Genomic DNA, 15,518 nt, shown 5'->3' on the forward strand with positions numbered 1-15,518 from the left:
ACTTGATAAATACGTAAACATAAATTTCATTCATTTCTTCATTTTCTATATTAATTAAAAAGTTCGAAGAATAAATAGATTACATCATGTAAAATGTTGAAATCGTATGATACATGTATGCCCTGAAAACCTGATTTGTCCTTATTGATGGGTGTGCCCCACCGTCGAAGGCCATGACTGCTGGTAATTAGTGCCTAAATGACTGACAGATAGGTCAACAGTTTTGTGAGGGGTGTTTTGAGTTCAGTTTTATTAACCGGATTTTCGAAGGAAAAATTGGTTATTGATTTGGTTGGGCGGGCGGCTGACACACAGTGTCCGTTCATTAACATGAAAACGCTTTGACGAAATCTTCTCAAATTTAGATATGTTGTTACCTTGACTAAATGAAGTTCAAGTTCAATTTTCACGATTTTAGCTGTTCTCGTTGGATTTTTGGTTCTTTCAATACATGTAGCAAAATTTATTTTTATTATATGAATTTGAGTTATTTCCCTTTGAACAGAAATTGTGATTTGCAAATATCATTTTCATTAGATAATAATCTACATTACATTGTGTAGATAAAATTATTGACATTGATAGATAAGTTGCAGATCTATATTAGTTTGTGGCAAATGAAAGAAAAAATATTGGGAACTATTAATTATATATATAAAGTTTGATTACACTAAGTGTTTTTAAATAATTTTCACCTGTTTATAGATAACAATGCATCTGGTAAATATCTTATCTCACAATTATAATTGGAGTGACAGATTTATTTGAAAATTTTCTGTTTCCTAAGTGTTGATGATAATATCTGTAGGACAGTATAAATAAAGTTTGAAATTTACTGTTCATTATTAGACATTTTGAATATAATTACAGATAAGTTTTATCAATTTTAAATAGATTTTGTATTAATGATAAATGACATGTTGGATTTTTTTTCTTCTTTTCTTTTGTAAATTGTTTGGAGAATTTTGTGGTTGGTTTATTTGTTATTCTGTATAAACTTATTTTCTGAGTCCTATATATATATTTTTTTTGATGAAGCAAACTCCTATAAAAACTTAGCTTAGTTTGTCTATTAATAAACATATATTTAGATTTCTGATTTTGGGCCCAGTTTTCAAGTTGGTCCAAATCGGGGTCCAAAATTATACTGTGTTTGATTTCAACATAAATTGAATATATATAGGCCCGGTTCTTTGAAATGCTGAATCTAAACCTTTATTTATTATTATTATTAATTGGATAATACCCCATTGAGGTCCAAAGGGTCCTAAATTAAATTTTTGTTTGATTTCATCAAAAATTGAATTATTGGGGTTCTTTGATATGCTGATTATAACAATGTTATTAGATTTTGGAGATTGGACCATAATATGTAAATGTCCGATTTCAAATTTTTCAGTTCTTTGACCACATTCATTTTGTGTCACAAACCTATGCTGTGTCAACTATTCAATCACCATCCAAATTCAGAGCTGTTTTAAGCTTAAATGTTGTGTCCATACTTGCTCAACTGTTCAGGGTTCGACCTCTGCAGGAAAATCCGGTTTGCTCACTCTGACAGCCTTTTGTTGACCTGCTGATTTAATGCCACTGTCTGTTTTTTGCAATTATGGGGTTAAACTGTAAACCTTAAAATGAGTTTCTGCAAGTGGATTCAATCTGTGAAATTATTTTAAAAATTGCATGGCAAGTGATCTCATGTCTGCATTTATTTAGGATATTTATGAAAAAGTTTAAAAGAACCCCCCAAAAATATATTATTATTATACCATCACTCAAGAAGTGGGGGCTTTATTACATGTAGCTTCGGAACTGTAGCTCATAGGTCCTTATGATATTTTTTTGACAATTTGCGTATCATAGACCCTCAAATTGTCAAAAAATATCATAAGGACCTATGAGACACAGTTCCACAGCTATATTGCATGTACCTTAATGTCCATTATTGTAATTGTTTTTTCAGGTTTGAAAATATATCAAGATCATTTTATGAAATATATAGTTTGATATTGATGTTATCCTGATCGTGATGATTAATAAAAATATAATTTGTAATAAAAAATTCAAAATAAACTTTCAGGATTGATATATATGTGACAATATGCCAGCAAGTCCAACCAACCCCTGTGATTCACAATTGTATAAACTACAGCAGGAAGGAACTTCTAAACAAGACCAGCATATAGGTAAGTGTAAAACTTCTTTTTGTAGGTACCTGGTACATATATTCTGTGTAAAAATAGTTATTATTCTTTTGATAATGTGAAGTCCTTAAAAAAATGTTTACATTTAACTTATTTGAAAAAAAGATATATAAATATATATATCCAAAAAATTGCACATCATCATATGGATAATGATATATCCAAAGATTAAAACATTGTATGATGTATGAGATATTTTGAGCTACAATGTAGGCATCTGAATTTATCAAAGTTTATTAAACGAAATAGGATTTTTAGATTTATATGTTTTATTTATATACAGGTGCTTAATGTATGTAATTTTGTCATCAAAAAGATAACATTGATGAGAATTATTTTTTTACTTTTGTAGATCACTTAAGGAATTCAAAGATATGGGCTGAAGCTGATACAGGTAATACATTAATGGAATAATCTGCTGACAAGCAGCAACTTTAGTTCATAGTTTTAACAGTAAATACAGTTTCTAGTTTACAAACTGACTTTTGTACTTTACTTAAGTTGTCAATGTATATTTGTTCCGCCTAACAGAAGTTCCCCAGGAAACTTTGTCATAAACAATGCCATAATATCTGTTACTGTTGACATATATGGTATAACCTTTATTCCATTAGAACAAATACTGTAATATTTGTTCCAGTGGAAATAATATTCCATAATATTTCTTTCATTTGGAACTTATATTATGAGGAACTTATATTTCATGACAGTGTCAGGTTCAGGTCCCTTTATTATGAAATGTTCTAGTCTGTCATGTCTGTAAGTTAATGCTCATTCTAACATGACGTTCTTCAAACGCTTTGAGTACACACCCGTGGTAAAATATGAATATATTGTTTGGGCTGTTCCGATCGTACTCCCGCGTCATATGCTTTTTTATGAATGAGCTACCCGACGTCATAGAATGATGACGTAAGAATATAAGCATTTTACGGGAAAATACACGGTTGTGAAACCGAAAATCATCACAACAAGGAAACGTAAACAAACGATGCTAAAATGTGTTATATAAGCCATTTTTTGTATACATATATGACATATAAGTACAATTATCATTTAGATTCATCCAAACCTATCTAAATATGTTATTGTAAATAGTTTAAGCATGTCATTTATTCAGTTCTTTTACGTCAATTTAATAGTGCGTTTATTTATGGGAACAGCAAATAAAGCCTTCATCTAGAGCGCTTTGATCCAAAACAATTGCCGTATTTGTCCTATTAGAATCGAAATAGTTCATGGGGGCTTGAATATATCGTGATTTTACCACGGGTTGTCCCTTTATGCCGATATTTTACCCCTCGCTATCGCTCAGGGTAAAATATTTGTCATAAAGGGCCAACCCGTGGTAAAATCACGATATATTCAAGCCCCCATGAATTATTTCTTAATTTACAAAAGAGAGGACTTCAATTTCCCAGTTGAAACTTGACATTCATTTGTAGTAGCATCCTAGTTTTACCTACACACATGATAATATAACGAATAATTCACTCAGTTAAAAATCGGTACTGCAGGATGTTAAGTTTTCAATTAGGATTATCTTGATGGAGTTTCAAACAGGAAAACTTCTAAATCAAGGATTCCAAATGGTTAAGTTGAAAATTTTGCTTCTCATGCTTGTTAAAGGATAGAGGTGATCATCTCAACTATGCTGACTATCATCAAATATCAGTGTCACAGATAATAGTTCAATCTGTTCAAGTTTAGATGCTTTCTCTTATAGTCGTGGCCTGTTATCTATTTCTTGCATGAAGAGCTATTTATCGTATCACAATGCACGGAATGTGAAACGAAAAAGTGATATGAAACTGTGATAATTTGATTGGATTATCCAGCATCATGAGACAATCTTATGACATTTCCATCGGCTTTTGTTACGTCAATGATGATTTTCAAAAGGTAAGACGATGAACATTTCATCCATGGCAACAAAATTATGTGATTTCTTCAATTATATACAAAATACCACACTTTTCAAAACGAGTATAAAAAAATGATTACATTTAACTAATTGGAAAATGAGAGAGAAAAAGATTTAAAATCATTATGGATATCCTGAAAATTGCACATCATCATATGGATAATGATATATCCAAAGATTAAAACATTGTATGATGTATGAGCTACAATGTAGGCATCTGAATTTATCAAAGTTTATTAAATGAAATAGGATTTTTAAATTTATATGATTTATATATATACAGGTGCTATGTATGTAATTTTGTCATCAAAAAGATAACATGAGAAATATTTTTTTACTTTTATAGATTACCGGTACTTAAGGAATTCAAAGATATGGGCTGAAGCTGATACAGGTAATACATTAATGGAATAATCTGCTGACAAGCAGCAACTTTAGTTCATAGTTTTAACAGTAAATACAGTTTCTAGTTTACAAACTGAATTTTTTATTGAATTTTTTACTGAGCTATTTATAGTATCACTCTGCATGGAGTAAAACCAAAAAAGTGATACGAAAACTGCGGTAATTTGGTTGGCTTATCCAGCATCATGAGATGATATTACGACATTTCCATTAGCTTTTTGTTATATAAACATGATATAGTGATGACTTTCAAAGTTTAAGACAATGTACATTTCGTCCATGGCAACTGACATATTGTGGCTTCTTTAATGATATACAAAACACTTCACTTTTCACCTGAAAATCTTCTTTTTGTCACATTTTCTTACATTCTGAAGTGTCCAAAAAGTTTTTAAATGTCTGTTGTGAAAGTTTGACGCCAGAACAGGACATATGACGTCATAATGGCATAAGCAAAAGACTAGATCAACGATTCCCAAAATTTTTGATTTAACACAATGAGAGTGTTGCCCATAAGAGAAATAGATTAACAACTCTTGAGAATAGGGTATCGCTTGATATCAACTCTTGTTATTTGTTTTTAATAGTTATAATAAACTTGCCGATGGCTTGTGTATTATTTTATTGAAATTAAAGAACTCGAGTTGATATCAAACAATATCCAATTCTCAATTGTTATAATTAAGTTCCCTTTTTCAGGATGATTTGAGGATACAGACAACAATTCATTCTGCTCAAATAAATATACTTTTGATTGACAGGCCTAACATATTATAAACAACAGCTGAACTGACTACCTGGCTCTTGGAATAATTCATTTTAACTAGATGCCAAAATTAAGAATTTTAATTATCAATGAACATTCTTACAGAAAGTAACAGTTTGTCATAACTATGTACATGTACTTTAAATGAGTATTAACATTTTTTATTAAAACACTATACTTGCTCATAATTTTCTCTCTAGTATTGCACATGTATTTTGGTTTTTAAAAAAAATAGATACTACCAAACGACCAGGTACATGCAGTTATTTGTAATAAAATGTTTTGAAATCTGTTAATATGAAAAGTAACTACTTTTTTAGCTGGAGCTAGGTCTGACGCGAATATTAAGACAGTTATAAATCTTCGGTCAGATTTTGATAATCAGGTAAGAACTTATTATCTTTATATTTGATTTGACTGTACATTTTTCAACTGATTACTGTTTTATGCTTCCCTCACAGAAGTTTATGGAAAGTACCTTACTCTTTCTAAACTATATATATAGTCAACATGTCCAAATCTCATAATTCATTAAGAAGACAAATCATTAAGGTAACACAAATTGAGAGAATTGCATTAACTCCAAAAGGAGCCAGACCAGGTGAAATAAGAAAGCAACTTAAGTTGATAATATTCCAAAAAATGCCAAAATATTCTACATATTTACTGAATTAAAGTGGTACAACTGTAACAAAACCAAGCTTGCTATAATGACTTCTGCATTACTTAATTTCATTCTATGACCTATTTTGATCAAAGAAAAATATATGTAGCTTTACAGTCCAAAAACTATTAGTAAAATTCAAGCTCAAATTGGACAAAACAAGACAACACAGAATTAGGATTGATTGTTTCCATTAACTTATCTTTTCTTGCGACAAAACTTTTAAAACATTATAGTAGTACAAACTTCTACTAATCACATAGACAAAAAATAAAACAGCAACTTTATACACAACTAAGGTACTGGCATGAAAAAAAAAGTTTCTTATAAAGAATGATACATTTAAATCTTGAACCTTAAATATTTAAGGAATGACTATAATATTTTTTCTGTCTATGAAGAAATAATTTAATTTTGGATGTAACGCGTCTTCTGATTGGCTGACGGTGTTTTGTTTATCAGCTCATAGACATAATTTAGCCATGTGACCGTGACGTCGTCAACGTTTTTTCATGATTTACTCCGGTTTAAAATGGAATTTAGAATTAAATTATAAGGAATGACTGTAATGTTTTTTCTGTCTATTCGAAATAACATAAAAAATGTGGTGCACACTTTAAAATAACCCGCTATGCGGGTTATTCAGTGTGCACCACATTTTTGATGTTATTTCTTCATAGACAGAAAAAATATTAGTCATTCCTTAAATAACATAGAAAATGTGGTGCACAAATAACCTGTGTAGCGGGTTATTTAGAAGTGTGCACCACATTTTTGAGGTTATTTCGAATAGACAAAAAAATTTTAGTCATTCCTTATCATTTAATTCTATTCCATTTTTAAGGAGTAAATCAGTTGGAAAGCAGGTCACGGTTTGACCCCAAGTCTATCAGCAACAATAGAGTCACGTGACCGTGAAAATTCAATATAACTACGGATGAGACAAACCTCATTTTTATACGACGGCAAAAAATTTTTGCAGTCGTATATTGGTATGACGTTGGCGTCGTCATCGTCGTCCGGCGTCGTCCGAAGACACATTGGTTTTCGCACTCTAACTTTAGTCTAAGTGAATGGATCTCTATGCAATTTTACCATAAGGTTCAATACCACAAAAGGAAGGTTGGGATTGAGTTTGGGGATTATGGTACCAACAGTTAAGGAATTATGGGCCAAAAAGGGGCCAAAAATAAGCATTTTTGTAACTTCCAGACATAACTTGTGTGTTAGTGTATGGATCTCTCTGACATTGTATCACAAGGTTCCATATCACACAGGGAATGCTGGGATTGATTTTGGGGGTAATTGCCTCAAAATTTTAGGAATTAGGGGCAAAAAAAGGGGCAAAAAAACAAGCATTTTTCTTGTTTCATGACAATAACTTGTGTGTAAGTGTATGGATCTTTCTGAAATTGTACTACAAGGTTCCATATCACAAAGGGAAAGCTGGAATTGAGTTTGGGGGTAATTGCCCAAAACGTTTAGGAATAAGGGGCCAAAAATAAGCATTTTTCTAGTTTCCAGACAATAACTTGTGTTCAAGTGTATGGATCTCTCTGAAATTGTACCACAAGGTTTCATATCACACAGGGAATGCTGGGATTGATTTTGGGGGTAATTGCCTCAAAATATTAGGAATTAGGGACCAAAAAAGGGGCAAAAAACAAGCATTTTTCTAGTTTCATGATAATAACTTGTGTGTAAAAGTATGGATCTTTCTGAAATTGTACTACAAGGTTCCATATCACAAAGGGACAGCTGGAATTGAGTTTGGGGGTAATTGCCCAAAACGTTTAGGAATAAGGGGCCAAAAAGGGGCCAAAAATAAGCCAAAAATAAGCATTTTTCTAGTTTCCAGACAATAACTTGTGTTCAAGTGTATGGATCTCTCTGAAATTGTACTGCAAGGTACCATACCACAAAGGGAAGGCTGGGAGTGAGTTTGGGGGTGATGAATCATAAGGGGGTTCAAAAATTTGGGGGGGGGATTTTTTTTTTTTTTTCCTTTTTTTTCTTTTTTTCCTTTTTTTTTCTTTTAAAATTTTCCATTTTAAGTTGGTTATTTCTGTTTTATATTTAAAAGCAAATAATAATGATATGGTAGGAGATACACACCAACCAGGATGTGTAAATTATTATATAATAAGTATTGTGCAATAGCAAGAAATTTTCAATTGCACAGTATTGCACAATAGCAAGAAATCTTCAATTGCACAGTATTGCGCAATAGCAAGAAATCTTCAATTGCACAGTATTGTGCAATAGCAAGAAATATCCAATAGCACAATATTGCGCAATATCAAGAAATTGTCAATTGTACAGTATTGCGCAATAGCAAGAAATATTCAATTGCACAGTATTGTGCAAAAGAAGATACTTCGTATAAATTGCTTATTTCTTGACCAATTTCAATGGAGTTTTATTCTTGAATTCTTGGGGTTCTTTAATATGCTGATTCTAACCGTGTATTAAGTTTTTGGATTTTGGGCCCCGTTTTTAAATTGGTCCACATTGAGGTCCAAAGGGTCCAAAATTAAACTTTGTTTGATTTCATCAAAAATTGAATTATTGGGGTTCTTTGATATATGCCAAATCTAACCGTGTATTTAGACTCTTAATTTTTGGTTCCGTTTCAAATTGGGTCTACATTAAGGTCCAAAGGGTCCAAAATTAAACTTAGTTTGATTTTAACAAAAATTGAATTCTTAGGGTTCTTTGATATGCTGAATCTAAACATGTCTTTAGATTTTTGATTATGGGCCCAGTTTTCAAGTTGGTCCAAATCGGGGTCCAAAATTAAACTTTGTTTGATTTCAACAAAAATTGAATATATGGGGTTCTTTGATATGCTGAATCTAACCATGTATTTAGATTTTTGATTTTTGGGCCCCATTATCAACTTTGTCCACATTGAGGTCAAAAGGGTCCAAAATTAAACTTTGTTTGATTTCATCAAAAATTGAATTCTTGGGGTTCTTTGATATGCTGAATCTAACCATGTATTTAGATTTTGGATATTGGACCATAATAGGTGAATGTCCAATTTAAAATTTTTAAGTTCTTAGACCACATTCATTCTGTGTCAGAAACCTATGCTGTGTCAAATATTTAATCACAATCCAAATTCAGAGCTGTATCAAGCTTGAATATAATGTGTCCATACTTGCCCCAACTGTTCAGGGTTCGACCTCTGTGGTCATATCAAGCTGCGCCCTGTGGAGCATATTATTACTCACTAAAATACCACTGTCATGATAAAAACTTGTCCATCCATAGGCCATCATTAATTTGTCAGATTTGTATCCAGTATGAATGAAATTTTCTAAGACGTACAGTTTCAAACGCAATAAAAATGACCTTTGTTTCACTTTTCCAATGTGTAAATGTTCACTATGCACATGACTCTGACACATATTTTGTTAACGTTATATGACGTGTGTTGAAAAAAGAAAACAATGTCACTGTCAATTTGTGTAGGGGATCAAGAAGGGTTTTAGTAACTTTGAAATGGAAGTATTGTATGGAATTGTGAAAAACAACAATTTTTAATCACAATTTCATTCATATCTCTAATAAAATCAGTATTTTAGAGTACTTTGGAAACAGGTACAATGAAAAGAAGTTGAACATTCACTGTTTTAAACAAGAAACGCAGCCAAAACCAGCTACAAATTAACATGACTGGTGGTCACTAAAATTGATGTATTACAGTAAAAAATGATGGCTTCATAATTGTGTAGAAACTTGAAATAGGTTACCCGGTTTCATTTAAGATTTTTATCGTTCTTTTCGGTATTTGGATACGCGAAACGTCAAGTTATTTAAATTCAATGTTTTTGGCGAACAAAAAAGATGGCTGATAGTTTTTAGAACGGACAGGATAAAGAAATAGCAAATAAAAGTTATTTTGGACAATGTATCTATGTGGTATTGAAACTATATTGCTCACAAAACCTACAAACTTTAAAAATCAATTATAATAAAAGCATGAGAAGTTAAAAAAAATAGTTTAAACGTCGATTTTTTAGCTGATTGATTTGGCGGACTTTTTGACGTCACCGACGACTGTAGCGCCACCTAATTAATTCCCCCTGCTACTGTTGCTGATAGAGCTTGACGACAACGGACGTTTCTAAGGACTTGCTTTCCAACTGAAATCATGAAAAAAAGGGTTAATGTTGTCATGGTCACATGACAAAATTATGTCTTAGAGCTGATAGACAAATTCTTTCAGCCAATCAGAAGACGTGTTACATCCAAAATTGAATTATTATCCTATAATCCCACCCATGCAAACCGTCAACACTTTCTTCATGACCCATGCATGCACATAAAATTAAACTTTGTGAAAAGTAAGAACTGTTGTAAGACAATTTGTACATAAAATTGAGAATGGAAATGGGGAATGTGTCAAAGAGACAACAACCCGACCATAGACAGACAACAGCTGAAGGGCACCAATGGGTCTTCAATGCAGCGAGAAACTCCCGCACCCGGAGGTGTCCTTCAGCTGGCCTCTAAACAAATAGGTATACTAGTTCAGTGAAAATGGACGTCATACTAAACTCAAAAAGAAACTAAAATTAAAAATGATACAAGACTAACAAAGGCCAGAGGCTCCTGACTTGGGACAGGCGCAAAAATGCGGAGGGGTTAAACATGTTTTTTGAGATCTCAACCCTCCCCTATACCTCTAGCCAATGTAGAAAAAACAAACGCACAACAGTACGCACAGTAAAACTCAGTTCAAGAGAAGTCCGAGTCCGATGTCAGAATAGGAAACAAAAGAAAATAAACAAAATGACAATAATACATAAATATCAACAGACTACTAGCAACTACTGACATGCCAGCTCCAGACCTCAATTAAACTGATTGAAAGATTATGTCTTCATCATATGAATATCAGGCACAATCCCTCCTGTTAGGGGTTTAGTATTATACCATCATAAAATATATGAGAAGAACATAACCCGTGTCATGCCAACAACTGGTTTTAGAATAAATATGTTTAATTCCGATGCAAAGACCCTATAAGTGAATCAATATTAAAGCCAAAATATGCAATCTTTAATGACCTGACAACAGTATCGTAACTATATCCCTTCTTAATAAGTCTGTTTAAAGGTTTTGTTAGCTTTTGAGGTGAATACTGACATTTTTGTGCTTTGTAAAGAATATTACCATAAAAGATTGGATGTGAAATACCTGAACGTATAAGATGTCTGCATGTTGATTTATATTTACGAATGATGTCCTTATACGATGATAAGTTCTTTCAGTTTATGTTTGATACGAGAAATAGGATTTTTATGGTTGTTGTTAAAAGTAAAATGTTCTTTAAAATGTTGTATAGGTATATCAACTATCTTCATTACTGAATTAAAAAAAGAGTCCAAAGATTATTTGTCAGCTTTTTCCCGTTTTATCCATTTCAAACAGTAAGCACGAAGTGAGTCGTGTATGATATTACGACACTCATTCCAATTAATAATTGATGGGGGACGATATTTAGGTCCTTTACTGAGGAATGATTTTAACTCTTGGTCGCGAACGATGTTAAGGTCTCCTGTTATAACATGGGAAATGGGGCCATAAGTGTATTCGGAATTACTACAATTACATGACGTAGGTGTATTTTCACTGATATTTACATCTTTACAGACTTGGCTATAATTAAACACAAATTTTCGGGTAGATTTCTTGTAAATATAACAAATAAGAGGGAGTTCAGTATTATAAAAATATCCAGGAATTTGTTCTTTAACAGAATGGTCGTTAAAAATACCGGCAATATTTACAAAATCAAAACCTTTATTGACATACTTTATTTTAATAAAATGTTTTTTATGATTTTCAGGGCGATCAATTTTGGGAAACAGTTTAGAATAACAAATTATGCCATTATAATTTGAACTATTTCATACTTAGGACTGCAATATGAAATTGTGTTGCAATCTAAAATTTTATTTAATTTATTTATAGGTAAAGAACAGAGCTTGGTTAATAAATTATGTCTGCCGTTGTTTTTAAACGACCGCAAAAATTGAAAATTTTTTGGTCGTATATTGGTATGACGTTGGCGTCGTCGTCGTCGTCGTCGTCTGGCGTCGTCCGGCGTCGTCCGAAGACACATTGGTTTTCACACTCTAACTTTAGTTTAAGTGAATGGATCTCCATGAAATTTTACCATAAGGTTCAATACCACGACAGGAAGATGGGGATTGATTTTGGGGGTTATGGTACCAACAGTTAAGGAATTAGGGGCCAAAAAGGGGCCAAAAATAAGCATTTTTGTAACTTCCAGACAATAACTTGTGTGTAAGTGTATGGATCTCTCTGACATTGTACCACAAGGTTCCATATCACAAAGGGAAGGCTGTAATTGATTTTGGGGGTAATTGCCTCAAAATTTTAGGAATTAGGGGCCAAAAAAGGGGCAAAAAACAAGCATTTTTCTAGTTTCATGACAATAACTTGTGTGTAAGTGTTTGGATATTTCTGAAATTGTACTACAAGGTTCCATATCACAAAGGGAAAGCTGGAATTGAGTTTGGGGGTAATTGCCCGAAACATTTAGGAATTGGGGGCCAAAAAGGGGCCAAAAATAAGCATTTTTCTAGTTTCCAGACAATAACTTGTGTTCAAGTGTATGGATCTCTCTGAAATTGTACTGCAAGGTACCATACCACAAAGGGAAGGCTGGGATTGAGTTTGGGGGTGATGAATCATAAGGGGGTTCAAAAAATTTGGGGGGGATTTTTTTTTTCTTTTTTTTTCTTTTTTTCTTTTTTTTTTTCTTTTAAAATTTTGCATTTTAAGTTGGTTATTTCTGATTAATATTTAAAAGCAAATAATAATGATATGGTAGGAGATACACACCAAACAGGATGTGTAAATTATTATATAATAAGTATTGTGCAATAGCAAGAAATTTTCAATTGCACAGTATTGCACAATTGCAAGAAATCTTCAATTGCACAGTATTGCGCAATAGCAAAAAATCTTCATTTGCACAGTTTTGCGCAATAGCAAGAAATATCCAATAGCACAATATTGCGCAATATCAAGAAATTGTCAATTGTACAGTATTGCACAATAGCAAGAAATATTCAATTGCACAGTATTGTGCAAAAGAAGATACTTCGTATAAATTGCTTATTTCTTGATCAATTTCTATGGGGTTTTATTCTTGAATTCTTGGGGTTCTTTAATATGCTGAATCTAACCGTGTATTAAGTTTTTGGATTTTGGGCCCCGTTTTTAAATTGGTCCACATTGAGGTCCAAAGGGTCCAAAATTTAACTTTGTTTGATTTCATCAAAAATTGAATTATTGGAGTTCTTTGATATGCCGAATCTAACCGTGTATTTAGATTCTTAACTTTTGGTTCCGTTTTCAAATTGGTCTACATTAAGGTCAAAAGGGTCCAAAATTAAACTTAGTTTGATTTTAACAAAAATTGAATTTTTAGGGTACTTTGATATGCTGAATCTAAACATGTATTTAGATTTTTGATTATGGGCCCAGTTTTCAAGTTGGTCCAAATCGGGGTCCAAAATTAAACTTTGTTTGATTTCAACAAAAATTGAATATATGGGGTTATTTGATATGCTGAATCTAACCATGTATTTAGATTTTTGATTTTTGGGCCCCGTTATCAACTTTGTCCACATTGAGGTCAAAAGGGTCCAAAATTAAACTTTGTTTGATTTCATCAAAAATTGAATTCTTGGGGTTCTTTGATATGCTGAATCTAACCATGTATTTAGATTTTTTATTTGTGGACCCGCTATCAAATTGGTTCATATTGAGGTCAAAAGGGTCCAAAATTAAACTTTGTTTGATTTCATCAAAAATTGAATTATTGGGGTTCTTTGATATGCCAAATCTAACCGTGTATTTAGATTTTTAATTTTGGGTCCCGTTTTTAAATTGGTCTACATTAAGGTCCAAAGGGTCCAAAATTAAACTTAGTTTGATTTTAACAAAAATTGAATTCTTGGGGTTCTTTGATATGCTGAATCTAAACATGTGTTTAGATTTTTGATTATGGGCCCAGTTTTCAAGTTGGTCCAAGTTGGGGTCCAAAATTAAACTTTGTTTGATTTCAACAAAAATTGAATATATGGGGTTCTTTGATATGCTGAATCTAAACATGTATTTAGATTTTAGATTTTTGGCCCAGTTTTCAAGTTGGTCCAAATTGGGGTCCAAAATTAAACTTTGTTTGATTTCAACAAAAATTGAATATATGGGGTTCTTTGATATGCTGAATCTTACCATGTATTTAGATTTTTTATTTGTGGGCCCGCTATGAAATTGGTTCACATTGAGGTCAAAAGGGTCCAAAATTAAACTTTGTTTGATTTCATCAAAAATTTAATTATTGGGGTTCTTTGATATGCCAAATCTAACCGTGTATTTAGATTTTTAATTTTGGGTCCCGTTTTTTAAATTGGTCTACATTAAGGTCGAAAGGGTCCAAAATTAAACTTAGTTTGATTTTAACAAAAATTGAATTTTTGGGGTTCTTTGATATGCTGAATCTAAACATGTGTTTAGATTTTTGATTATGGGACCAGTTTTCAAGTTGGTCCAAGTTGGGGTCCAAAATTAAACTTTGTTTGATTTCAACAAAAATTGAATATATGGGGTTCTTTGATATGCTGAATCTAAACATGTATTTAGATTTTAGATTTTTGGCCCAGTTTTCAAGTTGGTCCAAATTGGGGTCCAAATTAAACTTTGTTTGATTTCATCAAAAATTGAATATATGGGGTTCTTTGATATGCTGGATCTTACCATGTATTTAGATTTTTTATTTTGTGGGCCTGCTATCAAATTGGTTCATATTGAGGTCAAAAGGGTCCAAAATTAAACTTTGTTTGATTTCATCAAAAATTGAATTATTGGGGTTCTTTGATATGCCAAATCTAACCGTGTTTTTAGATTTTTAATTTTGGGTCCCGTTTTTTAAATTGGTCTACATTAAGGTCCAAAGGGTCCAAAATTAAACTTAGTTTGATTTTAACAAAAATTGAATTCTTGGGGTACTTTGATATGCTGAATCTAAACATGTGTTTAGATTTTTGATTATGGGACCAGTTTTCAAGTTTGTCCAAGTTGGGGTCCAAAATTAAACTTTGTTTGATTTCAACAAAAATTGAATATATGGGGTTCTTTGATATGCTGAATCTAACCATGTATTTTGATTTTGGACATTGGACCATAATAGGTAAATTAAATAAATTGAAGTTCTTAGACCACATTCTTTCTGTGTCAGAAACATATGCTGTGTCAAATATTTAATCACAATCCAAATTCAGAGCTGTATCAAGCTTGAATGTTGTGTCCATACTTGCCCCAACTGATCAGGGTTCGACCTCTGCGGTCGTATCAAGCTGCGCCCAGCGAAGCATTTTATTTGAAATAGAAATTAGGTCCGAAATATTTGTATGGTTGGTCCGAAATTTTCTTTGATTGCGATTTTTTCTACGCCCGTGAGAACGGTATTTACGAACAGTTTTAGAAACTATATACAAAATGTTCTCT

General features: G+C 32.2%; 1 protein-coding gene and 1 long non-coding RNA gene across 2 annotated transcripts in view; both read left to right on the top strand.

The window, feature by feature from the left end:
* Positions 1–552: 552 nt before the first annotated feature.
* LOC127701867 (uncharacterized) overlaps positions 553–15,518 on the top strand; it is a 159,237-nt gene continuing 144,271 nt past the window's right edge. Inside the window, exons 1-4 of the mRNA XM_052205840.1 lie at positions 553–2,186; positions 2,557–2,598; positions 4,475–4,522; positions 5,620–5,684. Coding sequence (XP_052061800.1) covers positions 2,102–2,186; positions 2,557–2,598; positions 4,475–4,522; positions 5,620–5,684 — 240 coding nt within the window. The 5' untranslated portion in view covers positions 553–2,101. The remainder of the gene's footprint in view (positions 2,187–2,556; positions 2,599–4,474; positions 4,523–5,619; positions 5,685–15,518) is intronic.
* LOC127701127 (uncharacterized) lies at positions 12,981–15,215 on the top strand. The gene is made up of 2 exons (XR_007981834.1): positions 12,981–13,913; positions 14,437–15,215. It is a non-coding gene; the product is annotated as an uncharacterized LOC127701127 (long non-coding RNA).

This window comes from Mytilus californianus, unplaced genomic scaffold (assembly GCF_021869535.1).
Source record: "Mytilus californianus isolate M0D057914Y unplaced genomic scaffold, xbMytCali1.0.p SCAF_5, whole genome shotgun sequence".
Taxonomy (NCBI): Eukaryota; Metazoa; Mollusca; class Bivalvia; order Mytilida; family Mytilidae; genus Mytilus; species Mytilus californianus.